This window comes from Aotus nancymaae, unplaced genomic scaffold (genome assembly GCF_030222135.1).
Source record: "Aotus nancymaae isolate 86718 unplaced genomic scaffold, 86718_ANA_hifiasm-v0.15.2.pri h1tg000016l, whole genome shotgun sequence".
Taxonomy (NCBI): domain Eukaryota; kingdom Metazoa; phylum Chordata; class Mammalia; order Primates; family Aotidae; genus Aotus; species Aotus nancymaae.
Genome location: NW_026988428.1, coordinates 28331419 through 28345168, shown reverse-complemented (window position 1 = coordinate 28345168; position 13750 = coordinate 28331419). Strand labels below are relative to the sequence as shown.

General features: G+C 33.0%; 1 protein-coding gene across 1 annotated transcript in view; it reads left to right on the top strand.

The window, feature by feature from the left end:
* The window catches only part of TRHDE (thyrotropin releasing hormone degrading enzyme), a 385721-nt gene that overhangs the window by 210671 nt on the left and 161300 nt on the right, over window positions 1–13750 (top strand). Inside the window, exon 6 of the mRNA XM_012441402.2 lies at window positions 13383–13520. Coding sequence (XP_012296825.2) covers window positions 13383–13520 — 138 coding nt within the window. The remainder of the gene's footprint in view (window positions 1–13382; window positions 13521–13750) is intronic.

Below are 13750 nucleotides of genomic sequence, written 5' to 3'. Positions count from 1 at the left end.
GCCTTTACCCTTAGGATCAAAACTACAGCCACAACCCAGTTCCCTGGGCCCAGGTTGCTGGAATGTGCCTCAGAGAAACAGTTCTTAGCTTAGTGGGAGAACTGCATCCACTCATACCTTAGAAAGTGAAATGGCACCTCAAGTTGCAGGTGCTATAATAGTTTTACAAGACCCTGATCCCAAAAACTTGTCTTCACAGTTGCTCTGAGCACCTGTACTTTAAATCCAAGTGTCACATGCCTGTGGGCCATGTCAGACCTGACACCAACAGAGATCCCCTCAGATAAGACTCCTACTGTAGGGAAGATAAGAACAGAAGGATCCCTAATAACCTTTACCCTAATAACCTATGCAGCCACCATCACTTCCACAAATTCCTGCAGCCAAGACCAGTGAGGCACCTACAATTATTGCTAATGTAGATAACAACTGAAGAAGCTAGACAGAGACTACACCACTGCACCCAGATGGAACAGGAGCAACTCACCCTGCCCAACTAGCACCCACAGGTCTATCTGCAGGTGAAAGTATTAGCCTCCAAAAGCCACTTTTGGCTTAGAAGAGGTGACTGCACCACTAAGTATGCAGACATAAATGGAGGGAAACAAGAAACATGAAAAAGCAAGGAAACCTGACTCCATCAAAGGGACATAATAATTCTCCAGTAAAATAACCTGCAAATAAATAGAAATTTATAAATTGCCTAAAAAGGAATTTAACATAATAATCTTAGGGAAATTCAACAACATACAAAAAGAATATAAACAGGTAATGAAATCAGGAAAACAATTTATTATCTGAGTAAGGAGTTCAACAAGAACTATAATTCATTAAAAAAGAACCAAATCAAATTTATGGAGCTGTAGAATTCAGTCAGTGAAATAAAAAATACACTGAAGAGCTTCAGCAGCAGACTAGAATGAATAGAAGAAACAATCTAGGAGATAGGTCTTTTGAAATGATTGTCAGAACATTTTTTACAAAATTAAAAAGTGTGTAGATAGTCAATGGGATTTATAGGACACCATTAAGTGAAGAAATATTTACATTGTGCAATTTTCAGAAAGAAAAGAGACAGTAAAGAGAAGACTTACTGAAATAATTGCTGTGCATTCTTAAGTCTCGGATGTGATGTGGTCAAAAGTCCCCAGACAGTCCCCAAACAGAAACAACTCAAAGGGTTATTCTCGATGGCACATTTTGATCATACTATCAATAGTGAAAGACAAAGAGAAAATTTTAAACCAGCAAGAGAAGAGCACAGTCACACATGAGGAGATCTCCATTAGACTATCAGTGTATTTCTCAGCAGGTATCTTGCAGGCCAACAGAGAACACAATGATATTTTCAAAGTACTGGGAAAAAAAACAAAACCCTTGTAGACAAGAATACTATACCCAGCAATTTTGTCCTTCAGAAACTAAGGAGAAATAAAGTATTTCTCAGACAAGCAAAAGTTAAAGGAATGTATTACCAGTATACTTGTAAGAAATGCTTAAAGAAGTTCTTCATATGGAAATTAAAGAATGGTAATTGCTATCATTAATATGTATGAAAGTATAAAACTACTGGTAGAGGTAAATGTATAGTCAGATCCATACACTGTATTACAGTGTATTGGAGACTGTATTACTCTGTGTTACAGAATATTGGAGAATACTCCAATACAGTGATGGTGGTGTATAAATCCAATGTATCTTTCGTATGAAGGTTAAAAGTAAAAAATAACTAAAGCTACAATAAGTTGTTGAGGAACACACAATATAAAAAGATGTAAATCGTGGCACCAAAAACATAAATTGTGGACAGAGATGGTAAAAGTTCCGAGTTTTTGTATGCAACAGAAGTTAAGTTGTTATCAGCTTAAAACAGTTGATTACAACTATAAGATGTTTTACGTAAGCCTCTTGACAACCACAAAACCAAAAAATGACAGCAGATACACAAGCAATAATTAGGAAGGAATCAAAGCTCAGAATTACAGAATATTATCGAATCACAAAAGCAGATAATAAGAAAGGAAGATAGGAGCAAAGGAGATATAAAACAACAGGGAAACAAAGGATAAAATGGCAATAGTAACCTATCAAAAATAACCTTGACTGTAAATGGCTTAAATTATTAAATAAAAAGACATAGAGTGGTTGGCTGTATAATAAAACAAGATCCAACTAGATGCAGCCTACAAGAGACTCAATTAAGCTTTAAGGAGACACACAGGATGAGAGTGAAAGATGCCATGTAAATTGTAACCAAAAGAAAGCAGAAGTGGCTATACTTATATCTAATAAAATAAACTTCAAATCACAATCAAAAGAGGCAAAGATAGTTATTATTTAATGAGGAAGGGGTTAAATCATCAAGAGAATATAAATGTCATAAATATGTATGCACCTAACACTGGAGCACCTAAATATGTAAAGCATGTATTAATGGACATGAAGGGATAAATAAATAGCAATACAGTAATAGTGGGGGACTTCAATACCTCACTTTCGACAATGGATAGATCAGTCCAAAATAAAATCAATAAGGGAATATTGTACTTGAGTTGCATTTTTGACAAAATGAACCGAGTAAACATATATAGAACTTTTATCCATCAGCAGCTGAATGTACATTCTTCTCTAGAACACGTGGAACACTGTTCAGAATAGACCATATGTAAGGCCACAAAACAAGTCTTAGAAAACTTAAGATGACTGAAATATGTAGCATAATTTCAGACCACAATGGTATGAAACTAGAAATAACAAAGAGAATTGTGAAAAATCCACAAATATAGAGAAATTAAACAACATGCTCCTGAACAACCAATGGGTCAAATAAGAAATTGAAGGAAACCAAAAAAATATATACGGAGACAAATGACAATGAAAATACAACATGTGAAACTCTATGAGAGGCAGCAAAAGAAGTTCTACGAGAGCATTTTATAGCAATAAATGCCTACATTGAAAAAGAATCAGTTCCAAAATAAATTATCTAACATTATACTTCGAGGGACTAGGAAAAGAAGAACATACTAAAGCTTAAATTAGCAGAAGGAAAGAAATAATAAAAATCAGAGCAAAAATGAATCAAATAGAGAACAGAAAAAAAAGAAAAAATCAATAGGACTGAGAGTTTTTTTTTTCTGAAACACAAACAGAAAAACAAAATCAACAAGCTTTTAGCTAGCCTAATTTAAAAAAAGAGAGAAGACTTAAATAAAAAAAAATTTAAAAAATAAAGTGAAGAAATATGAACAGATAGCTCAGAAATAAAAAGGAAGATACAAATAAATGGAAATAAATCACATGCTCATGGATATAAAGAATTAATATATTAAAATGTCTATATTACCTAAAGCAATGTACAGATTCAACATAATTCCCCTCAAAATCCCAAGGGCATTTTTCACAGAAATAGAAGAAAACAATTCTAAAACTTATATGGAAACATAAAAAACCCTGAATAGCCCAGGCAATCTTGAGTGAAAAGAACAAAACTGAAGACATCACACTTCCTGATTTAAAATATATTAGAAGGATATAGTGATCAGAAGAGGGTGGTACTGGCATTAAATTAGACACATAGAACAGTGGAAAATAATAGAGAGTCCAGAAATAAATCCAAATATATATGCTCTGTTAACTTTTGACAATGGCACCAAGAAGACACAATGAGAAAAAGATTGTGTCTTTAATACATAGTGCTGAGAAAGCTAGATTTCCATATGTCAAAGAATAAAATGAGGCTCTTGTCTTACACCATCCATAGAAATCAACTCAAAATAGATAAGATCTAAATGTAAGACCTGGAACTATAACACTTTTAGATGAAAACATAGGGGAAAAACTCTTGGACATTGGTATTAACAATGATATCTCGGTGTGATACAACAAAACCTCAGGCAGCAAAAGAAAACATAAATAAATGGGACTACATCAAACTAAAAAGCTTCTGTATAGCAAAGGAAGCAATGAAATAAAATGACAGTCTGTGGAATGGGAAAATGTTTGCAAACCATATATCTGATAAGGTATTCATATCCAAAAGATATAAAGAACATATACAACTTAGTAGTGGAAAAAGAAATAATTGGAAAATGAGCAAAAGACCAGAATAGACAAGTCTCCAAAAGAGACATAAAAATAGCCAGCAGATAAATGAACAAATGCTCAACATCATTAATCATCAAAGAAATTCAGATAAAAATCATTATGAGATACCACTTTATACCTGCTAGGATGACTATTATCAAAATGTTAAAAGATAACCAATGTTGGAAAAGTTGTAGGGAAAAGGAAAGTCTTATATGCTTGGTAGGAGTATACAGCTATTATGGGAAACAGTATGGAAGTTTCTTCAGTGATTACAAATAGAACTACTGCATGACCCAGCAATCCCTCTTCTGCATATATACACAAAGGAAATGAAATCACCATCTTGTAAAGATGTATGTACTCCAATGTTCACGGAAGCATTATTCACAATAACCAGGATATGGAAACAACGTGTTTGTCAGTGAGGAAATTTTGTGTATATGCACACACACACACACACACACACAGATGCATACACACACACACATTTTGTTCAAAAGAATAAAATAGTGCCATTTGCCATACCATGGGTAAGCCTGGAACAAATTATGCTAAGTGAATAAACCAGACACAGAAAGAACAATATTGCATGATTTCACTTATATGTGGAATCTTTTTTTTAAAAAAAACTCAAATATATAGAGACAGAGAAGAAAGCAGTTGGTATAGGTGGAGAGGTGGTCCAAAAATGGGAAGATGTAGTTCAGAGGATACAAATTAAAAGTTATGTAGGATGAACACGTCTAGAGATCTAAGATACAACATGAGGTCTATAAATAATAAAGTAATACTGTGTCTGTGATTCATGCTAAATGAGTAGATTTTAGCTGCTCTTGCCCCAAAGCAAAACAAAACAAAACAAAACAAAACAAAACAAAAAACAGGTAACTGAGATGACGGATATGTTAATTTGCTTCACTATAGTAACCATTTTACTGTCTATGTATATCCCATGATATGCTGTATACCTTAACTTTACACATTATGTTTATTAAAAAGAATATTTTATAATCACAATTCATAGTTTAAGCAACAAAAACTAAATCATCAAAAATAAATGAAAGCTAAATGATATGCATATTTTTAAAGGGTTATATGAAAGCACATGGCATATGGAGATTATTTGCAGCGATTTTTTGGACTGCTAGAATCAGAATGAGCTATGTAATTAGACAACCTGTTCATAATTATTACTGTGATTGACATTATTTGAAGCACATTCACAATTGTTCCATAAGACCCAGGATTATCATAATTAATGAAAATGTGAGTGACTGATTGATAAGTTCTGTTATATCAATATTGCTATATTTTTAAGGTTCTTGAGTAAGTCTGCAGAAGAATAAGAATTTGGTTGTATATAATTAAGTTCATTTTGTGTTCTATCTTAGCATTTTCCATTAGCTGCATCACATCTTGGATAAAATGAGACATGACGCACTCAGCTTGGATGTTAACAAAACAAAACATGAGGCAGCTGAAGGGTTTAGTCACGGAACAGACCCACAATTTAACCCACTTTCTCTGTGTTCATCATGTTTGAGAGTATAGCAGCTCATAAAAACTCTGCAGAGGGTTATCTCGGATTATGAGAGGCACAAAAATCATCTGATATATTCTTATAAAAATATAATCTTTTTTTAGTTTGTGCACTGATTAAGACATCTTAGAGATTTTGTGGCTTGGCATTGAATGAAACATAGTTGATGGCTGAAATAAATAACATATGAAACACATTATTTCAGTTACTTGTAATGCGTGTGTGAAATCACAGAATAATATTATATCAACAAGAGATATGGCTGGAGTCTTGTGATCATGTACCACTTTCCATAAAAGGTTTTGCAAACAAATAAAGAAGTAAACTTTTCAGTAGAGTGCTTATTTCATTGTAGGCATTAGTGGTGATTGTTTTTAAAATTATTTTTCAAAAATATCTTCTGTATATAAATGTGTTTACACAAGATTGGCTTTAGTATAAATGAACTGTTTTAACAAGCTTCAAGTGAAAATAATTATTAACATCATGGAGAAGCATATTTTACACATGAGATTTTGAAAAGTTAATTTTTAAAGTGCATGGCTATATGGAAGCAACATTTATTTTCACTAGCTTTTACTTTCTCTATCAGTATGATTTAGCTGTGCATAAATTATTTACTAGTTAACTAAATGATGATATTATTTTTCACTAGTAAATCTAGCTAACTTTCAACTGGTAAAAGTTAAAATACTTTTGGACATTATAGAACTCTATAAAAAGTTGGATGACAGTCTAAAATTTACAAAGTAAATTTCTTTCAATGTTATAGGAAACTTGAAGACTACATAATTTCTAATTTTCACAAATATGGCATTGTGATATATGCTTACAAAAGATGATAATTGCAAAGTTACAGGGATACTATTTCACATAGAGTAAATCTGATGGATATTTTCCCCCAATATATTTACTTTTTTTGAACTCTTGATCACATTTCTCTGCTTTAACCTTTGTAATGATTTGAATAGGTAATGAAAAACAAGAACGAAAAACACCAACTGGGCAATGCTAATTATACGTCTGTCCTTCATTCTAGCCTTGTATAAGTAAGGAGTTCAGTTTAGTAATAATTCATGTGGTATTTTGTTTAACCTAGGGACTCTTTAATGTTTTTATCATGTTGTAATATAGATTTCCAGAGAAGTAAAACATAAATGATATATCCTATTTGTTCTCTTTATGATAGATCAAGTAAATTTGAATCAACATGGTCTTAGACACTGAAAGAATTTTTATTCATAACATTCTCTCTACTTTTTAATCTCACAGTATTTTATATTATTAATAATACTGTACCCATTACGTGGTATTAATGGGCTGTACATGTATCTATCTTTCATACCATAATGGAGTTGCTTGAAGGTAGAATTGTGTCTCAATTATGTCTCCTTTGCTTCTAACACAGGACGTCCTATAGATGTGGGAGTGAGTAAACATATGTGGAATTAGATTGCATTGTTCAAACATTAAAATTTTAGTCACACATTCTATTGGTTTGATTCCAAGGATTAAAAAAGTTCCTTTATCTGTATCTAAGAAATTATATCCATATATTGTAAACAGTAAAAATCTAGAATAGGACATTACATAAACAAATTAAAATAATGAAAAATGACATAACTGTATTTGGATATCTTTATTTGCATCTACATATATTATATGTCTGCCTATATTTATGTTTATATCTATACTTAATGTATGCATTTCAGATTTCAAAGTAAATACATTAGTTGATCACCATTAGATATAAAATTGAGCTAAGTTTTAGAGAAAAAATTGGTGCAATGTGTTTTGATCACAAGATAAATCACATATTGTGTGCTATTTATGTACAATCATGCAATATTATCCTGTTTCTCTGTTTACAGTTGCTTATCGCTCTAGTTCACTTTTCCACTGTTCAGAGATATTCAGAGATAATTGAGTTATATCTCTAAATGTAGCCCTGATGATGTAACTTTCTAACCCTAGCTTTCTGACCAGACATGGAGAAATCACAATGATTTCCTTATTATCTATCTTCCTTTTCTCATTACTAGTAATTTACTGTGTTATACTCTCTTACTTTGGCCACACAAAACTCTGTAGTCCACCAAACAAACCATGGTATCTCAGGTCTCCATGACTTTTCCCACATAATCTTTTCTGTCCAGAATGCCTTTTTCTGCCATTCCTCCTAGAAAACTCAAATCAGCCTTAAATGTTCAATTCAGACTCTTCCCTGACTCAGGCAGGATACGTAACAGCCTTTTCAGTGTAGTCACACTACATTCTGAACCTACTTCTATTTTTACATATAGCAGGTTGTGTTTTAACATTTGTTTTCATCTTTATCTGTCCTACTTCTATAGTCTTTGCATGTAGGATTTACGTCTTTTTATCTTTCTGTCCCCAGAACCAGGCATACCATCTGGGATATAGCAGGTGCTTAATAAATATTTGTAGAACTAATTATCTTATTTAATATTCACAACCACATATGTTTACAACTGAGGATGCTGAGGTCTAAAAAGTTTGAGTAACTTGCTCAAGGTCATACAGCTAGTGAATGGCAGATATCCAGTCTGGGGGCTGCAATGTGTCTGTCTTTTATCCTAGGAATACCAGAAAAGCCATTTATGTTCAGATCTGTCCTCTAGAAAATTGAGTATTTGTAGCTTCTCTAATGTAACCAATGTCTGCTTTGAGAAATTTCTTCTGCTTTCTCCATGCCTATGAATATCTCACAACAAATTGAATTGGTTCAGTCTTGGCTCTTATTTTCCTTGTCTCTGGTTTGATGTGCCTGACTTTCTTTGATCTTGATTGAGATTATTCTGTAATCGGTTGGTCTACTTTTGTTTGCTTGCTTGTTCGTTTTTCTTGGTGACAAAGTCAAAATATCTGCCTTATATTGGTCTTCCTTAAAATTAGTCAGCCTTTTTATGGGAACATGCCAATATCCTTAGACTTATTTCCAATTTTCCCATCCATCACCAGTGATTGTGGCTACACCAGGCATATTCTCTTTTAAACCCTCATACTTTGACATGTTCAGGCAGAAGCCATTACAAGACATTAAGAAATATAATTTCTCAGGGTTATCTAATGCTGTGATAAGAACTATTAATAATTCCCTTCACAGATGCTACTGAATGTCAGTATATGAAATGCTAATATTGTAATAAATAACTTTTAAGAGAGTGAATTCTTTGTGATATTTCACTTATATTTCTGTATAGACTACTATTTATTGTCAAAAGATATTTAGCACTTGCGTCTTAGACCTAGGCTTTTACTTTCAGTTGCCTATAGCACATATACTTTTAGATATTTACCTTAATTTTCCTTGGAAAATGTCTAAAACTGATTTTTTTAGCATACCCTCCAAACCAAACTTTTTTTCACTTCTCCATTTCTGTCAATAGTTCCTCCCACATTTTTGTTTAAGTTTCACCAAGTCTAAGAACGATGTAGTTATCTCTGAGTATTTCCTCTCCTTCATCTACTAAGGGAACGAAGGCATCAAAGTATCACAATATGAATTTTTTTTCACTGAAAATCTCTCTCAGATCCAACAGTCCTTCAGCAACAGCTTGTTCTAATACATCATCACTACATCCCACTTCCTGTCTCCTTTTTATATGCATCAAATAATCCTGTGTACTGCAGATAAGTTAATTTTCCTAAGCCACTACCTTTATTATGTTGTTATGCCTGCTGCTGCCTATTTATTAAGACCAAACTTCAACCTGATAATTGAGAATGCAGAGTGTCTTTTTTTTCATGTTTCCTCTGCCATATTTGCCCTTTTTTTAGTTGTTTCCCCATTTATCTGAGTAAATGCTCATCCTTCAACAACCCACTTTAATGTCACTTCCTCTATAAAGCCTTTTCTGAACTAATTAATCATTTCATCCTCTGTGTTTTATAGCATCCATCATATTATATTACAGTTTGCTGTTTATCTGTATTTTTTTGTCCTACTCTTGAGTTATTTAAGGTTAAGGACTGGGTTTTGCTTATATATTCATTCTTCAAATGCTGCACAGTTTCTGGCATAGAGTGGTAATTTAATATATATTTGCTAAATGAATGAATATATAAAATAATGGCAGCATTATTTTATATAACGTTCATTCTCAACTCTGCATTTACTCACATTTTCTTTACTTTCTGAAATGCCTTTGTACTCTTCTCCAAAAATTCAAATGCAATAGATTTTTGAAAATAGTTGAACACAAAATGATATATTTGATATTATTTAACTATTTAAATGTGGGCATATATTCAACCACTCTAGTATCTATATTAAAGTGGTGGAATTTATGGTTACTTCTGACACTGAACTTCTTTTAAACAGATTTTAAAGATTCTCCATTTTGTCTTACTGTGCTGTGTTTTCAAAGTGTTAGATAACTTAACATGGTGACCTTAAAATATGTTGTAAAATGATAACTACCTATTGAATGTTCACCACAAACATATTATTTCCACACGCATGTGTACACACCCCCCCACACACACACCCACACACCAAACTTTGAATTTCCTTCAAGAGACAGGTCAAATTGTACTTCTTCCAGTAAACATTCCACAAATCATTCTGTTTTACAGTATTCGTATTAGTCTGTTCTCATGCCACTAATAGACACATATGTGAGACTGGGTAATATATGAAGGACAGAGGTTTAATTGACTTACAGTTCTACATGGCTGGAGAGGCCTCACAATCATGACAGAAGGCGAATGAGACCTTGGCAGGGGAATTTCCATTTATAAAATCATCAGATCTCAAGAGACTTACTTACTATCAGGAGAACAGTACGGGGGAAATAGCCCCCATTATTCAATTATCTCCACCTGGTGCTGCCCTGCCTTGACACATGGGGATTATGGTAATTCCAGGTGAGATCTGAGTGGGGACACAGGGCCTAACCATATCAGTATTGTTTTTCTCAAAACCACTTTAGCATATTGAGCCTGTAAGATAAAACGATTATTTCATTCACTATGGTCAACTATTTTGTTTTATCTCTTACCTCACATTAAAGTTAGGATTTCTTTAACTTCATTTTTAAGCTTTCATAGTTTCAGGTAAACAGTAGGCAATTAACCAATACTTAATCTTGGTGATGTTGTTGATTTTGATGATGATGGGAGCCCCTGCCAGGGCTGACAAGCAAAGATTATTTCTTATTTTATAGTGACACAGGTCTTTATACAAAATTAGCACCTTCTCTGCTGGAAACTCTGCAAGTCTGTTAAATTGAGTTTGCCTCTGGCTAGAATTTTCTTTTTTCCTCCTCAATTTAAGGAGGAGGAAAAAGAAAATTCTGGGCTTTGTGTTATCCTGCCAGGCTTTTTGTTTCCCCTCTTTCTTAACCCATTTATGGACATAAGCCTTTTGTTTTTTTCCAATTACATAATATAATTATCTCCAACAACGTAGACAGATGAATCTTTTGCTAATGATTTAACGTGACAAAACTTAAACACTGCTTATTTAAATTCCACTGACTAGACAAGGTTTGTTTTTGTTTTTCTCCAGAAGCATGAGGCAATATATAATATATAATTCATATTTCTTTTAACAGGAAAGTTTCCTCTTTGGAATTTACTTTAGATTTTATTTTTAAAATTACATAGTCATTTACTTTATACCATTTAAAAAATTACATCTCTAGCAAACCAAGGTATGTTTAGTAAATTTTAATATTGATCAATATTTATTGTTATTAAATATTAAGATGAAGATTTAAATAAAACATTATTTTAAGTTCACTTTACCTGGTTGTTTTAGATCAGGTGCTTAAGTGATTTGTAATAGAGGAGGTAATTGCTGTTTAAATGGCTAAATATTATTTTATCTTCAGAATGGATTCACATCTTCAATTGGTATTTCTTATAAACAAAAGTGTTCATTGGTCAAGTTGAAGAGGAATTATAATTTCATAATTTCTCCCATTAGTTCTAATATCGGATAGTTTTCATCTACATTTTTAAATTGAATGAATAACAAGATTGTATATCTGCTTAAAAGTAACATTAAATTGTTTCTTTTGAAATCGATACTTAGTTTTTTCTTATTCTGTAAGTCTAGGCTATTTTTCTGAGATCTTATTGCTTTTTAGTGGACTTAAATGAACAATGTGAATACTACTCTTATTAATCTTAAAATTATAAAGCATAAGGTTTAATTCTACTCTCTAGAAAATTAGTTTGAGAAGAAACACAGTATTATGTAGTATTTGTCACTTAATTCACTTAATTCAGTCTAAGTTTGAACTTTTCCTCTGTGGCCTCTTAGGGTCGGGAACAGCCCTCCGGTAATCAAATCGTGATTTGATTCAGTGGTTACATATAATCCTCTTGGATAGAGCAAAGACCATTGCTGTGAAACTCTTAGAGCAAGAAAGGACTGAAGAAGTTAAATATATGGACCATAGACTATAAAACATAACCTATTAGAAAACAAACCTCACAGTATATAGTTGGATGCCTAAATAAATTATCAATTAAACATACTAAATTATTGAGCAAATGAGGATGAAAAAAAAATCCTTCTTTAAAGCCAGATTTAAATTACCACACACACATATATGTCCAGTTAACAATTCTTTTCTTGGCATATTTTTTCTCCATTTCCATTTCCTTATATCCAGGATTGGTGTACTCGCAGTTTGAAATTACGACTCACTCAGAAATAACATGCTGTTTATCTGCTGGGCTCAAATCTAGGAGACTCCAGGAGTGAGTTCAGAATTAGCTAGAGCAATTTAAGCATTGGAGTCTTAATCTCTGTAATGATACTCCTCAGGTCACAACTATCCAGGTGCTATTTAGCCCTTGTTATATTTTGCAGTTTCTTTTTTCTAACTCTCTTCCTTCAATGAAGGCAGGAGGCCAGGAGGACTACTAGCTGCCAGCATTTCTGTTAATGAAACCCTAGCTGTTTCTTTAAAGCAAACTTTCAAGGAAAAAAAAAAGAGAAGTATTTTTCTTCATAGTGTATTTTTTTAACATAGGAAATCAGCTTTTACCAGAGCAAATATTAATATCTCAACAGGCAGAGAATTGAAGTCTCATGATTTTTCTGTTTTCATTTCATGGTAATAGATTATTAATACCTATTGATCTCCACTATTTTGAATTCACAAATACATCCACCAATATTTTAGCTTGATGTGAAGAGTGCCTTTTATTACTTGTTGTGGTCTCTTGAAATTTTTCAGAAAATAAATGTGTGTGTGTGTATGTGTGTTTTGTGTGAGTGTGTGAAAAGGGCAGGAAAGGAGGGAAGGACAGGGAAAAAAAGAAAGAGCTGTTCAAATGGTACTAGAAATCCATGGTATGAATAACAGACTGTTAATATTTCTTATACTGAACTTATCTGAAAGATTTGGGACTGGAGTTACAGTGTTTACCCTGTAACATGCATAAATAAGCCTGCATCTTATCATTGTTACTACGTGCCTGCCCATTGTCCAGATTTGTTTTAGCCACTGTTAAAACACAGAGACCACTCTTTTTATGTATTTAGGAACCAATGTAGTCCATTGATTTTATTTCATGTCGTGCTCAAGTCAACCACCTCGGTTTTAGAGTAACTTAAGGGGCATTTTTTACTGGGTTCTCTTTAGAGGTGAGTCATGCCATGTAAGACTGATGAACATCAGCAATTAAGTGACACACATTATTTTCATGTCATGATACACATTCTATCTAACCATGAATCACCTATGATATTGCCCTGTCTACTGTATTGCAGGAAAAACAGAGGTTTCTGACCGATGTTCTGCATGAAGTGATGCTGCTGGACGGTTTGGCCAGTTCCCATCCAGTATCACAGGAAGTGCTACAGGCAACAGATATTGACAGGGTGTTTGACTGGATCGCATATAAAAAGGTGGGAATAAAGAACAAAGTGCCAATTAGATATTTCACTACTATGATAGCTAAACTAATTCATGTTAGACGTATATATTATTTTTCTTCTGGGCAGATAGACATAGTCTGTAAGTTACAAAACATAGAGTCACTAGGTTCATGTCATTTTATGAGTTATGGCTTTGCTTTAAAAGTTGGTAAAATGGAGATTAATGTTCGCTAAATAACGCATAGAAATATTGGAAATAT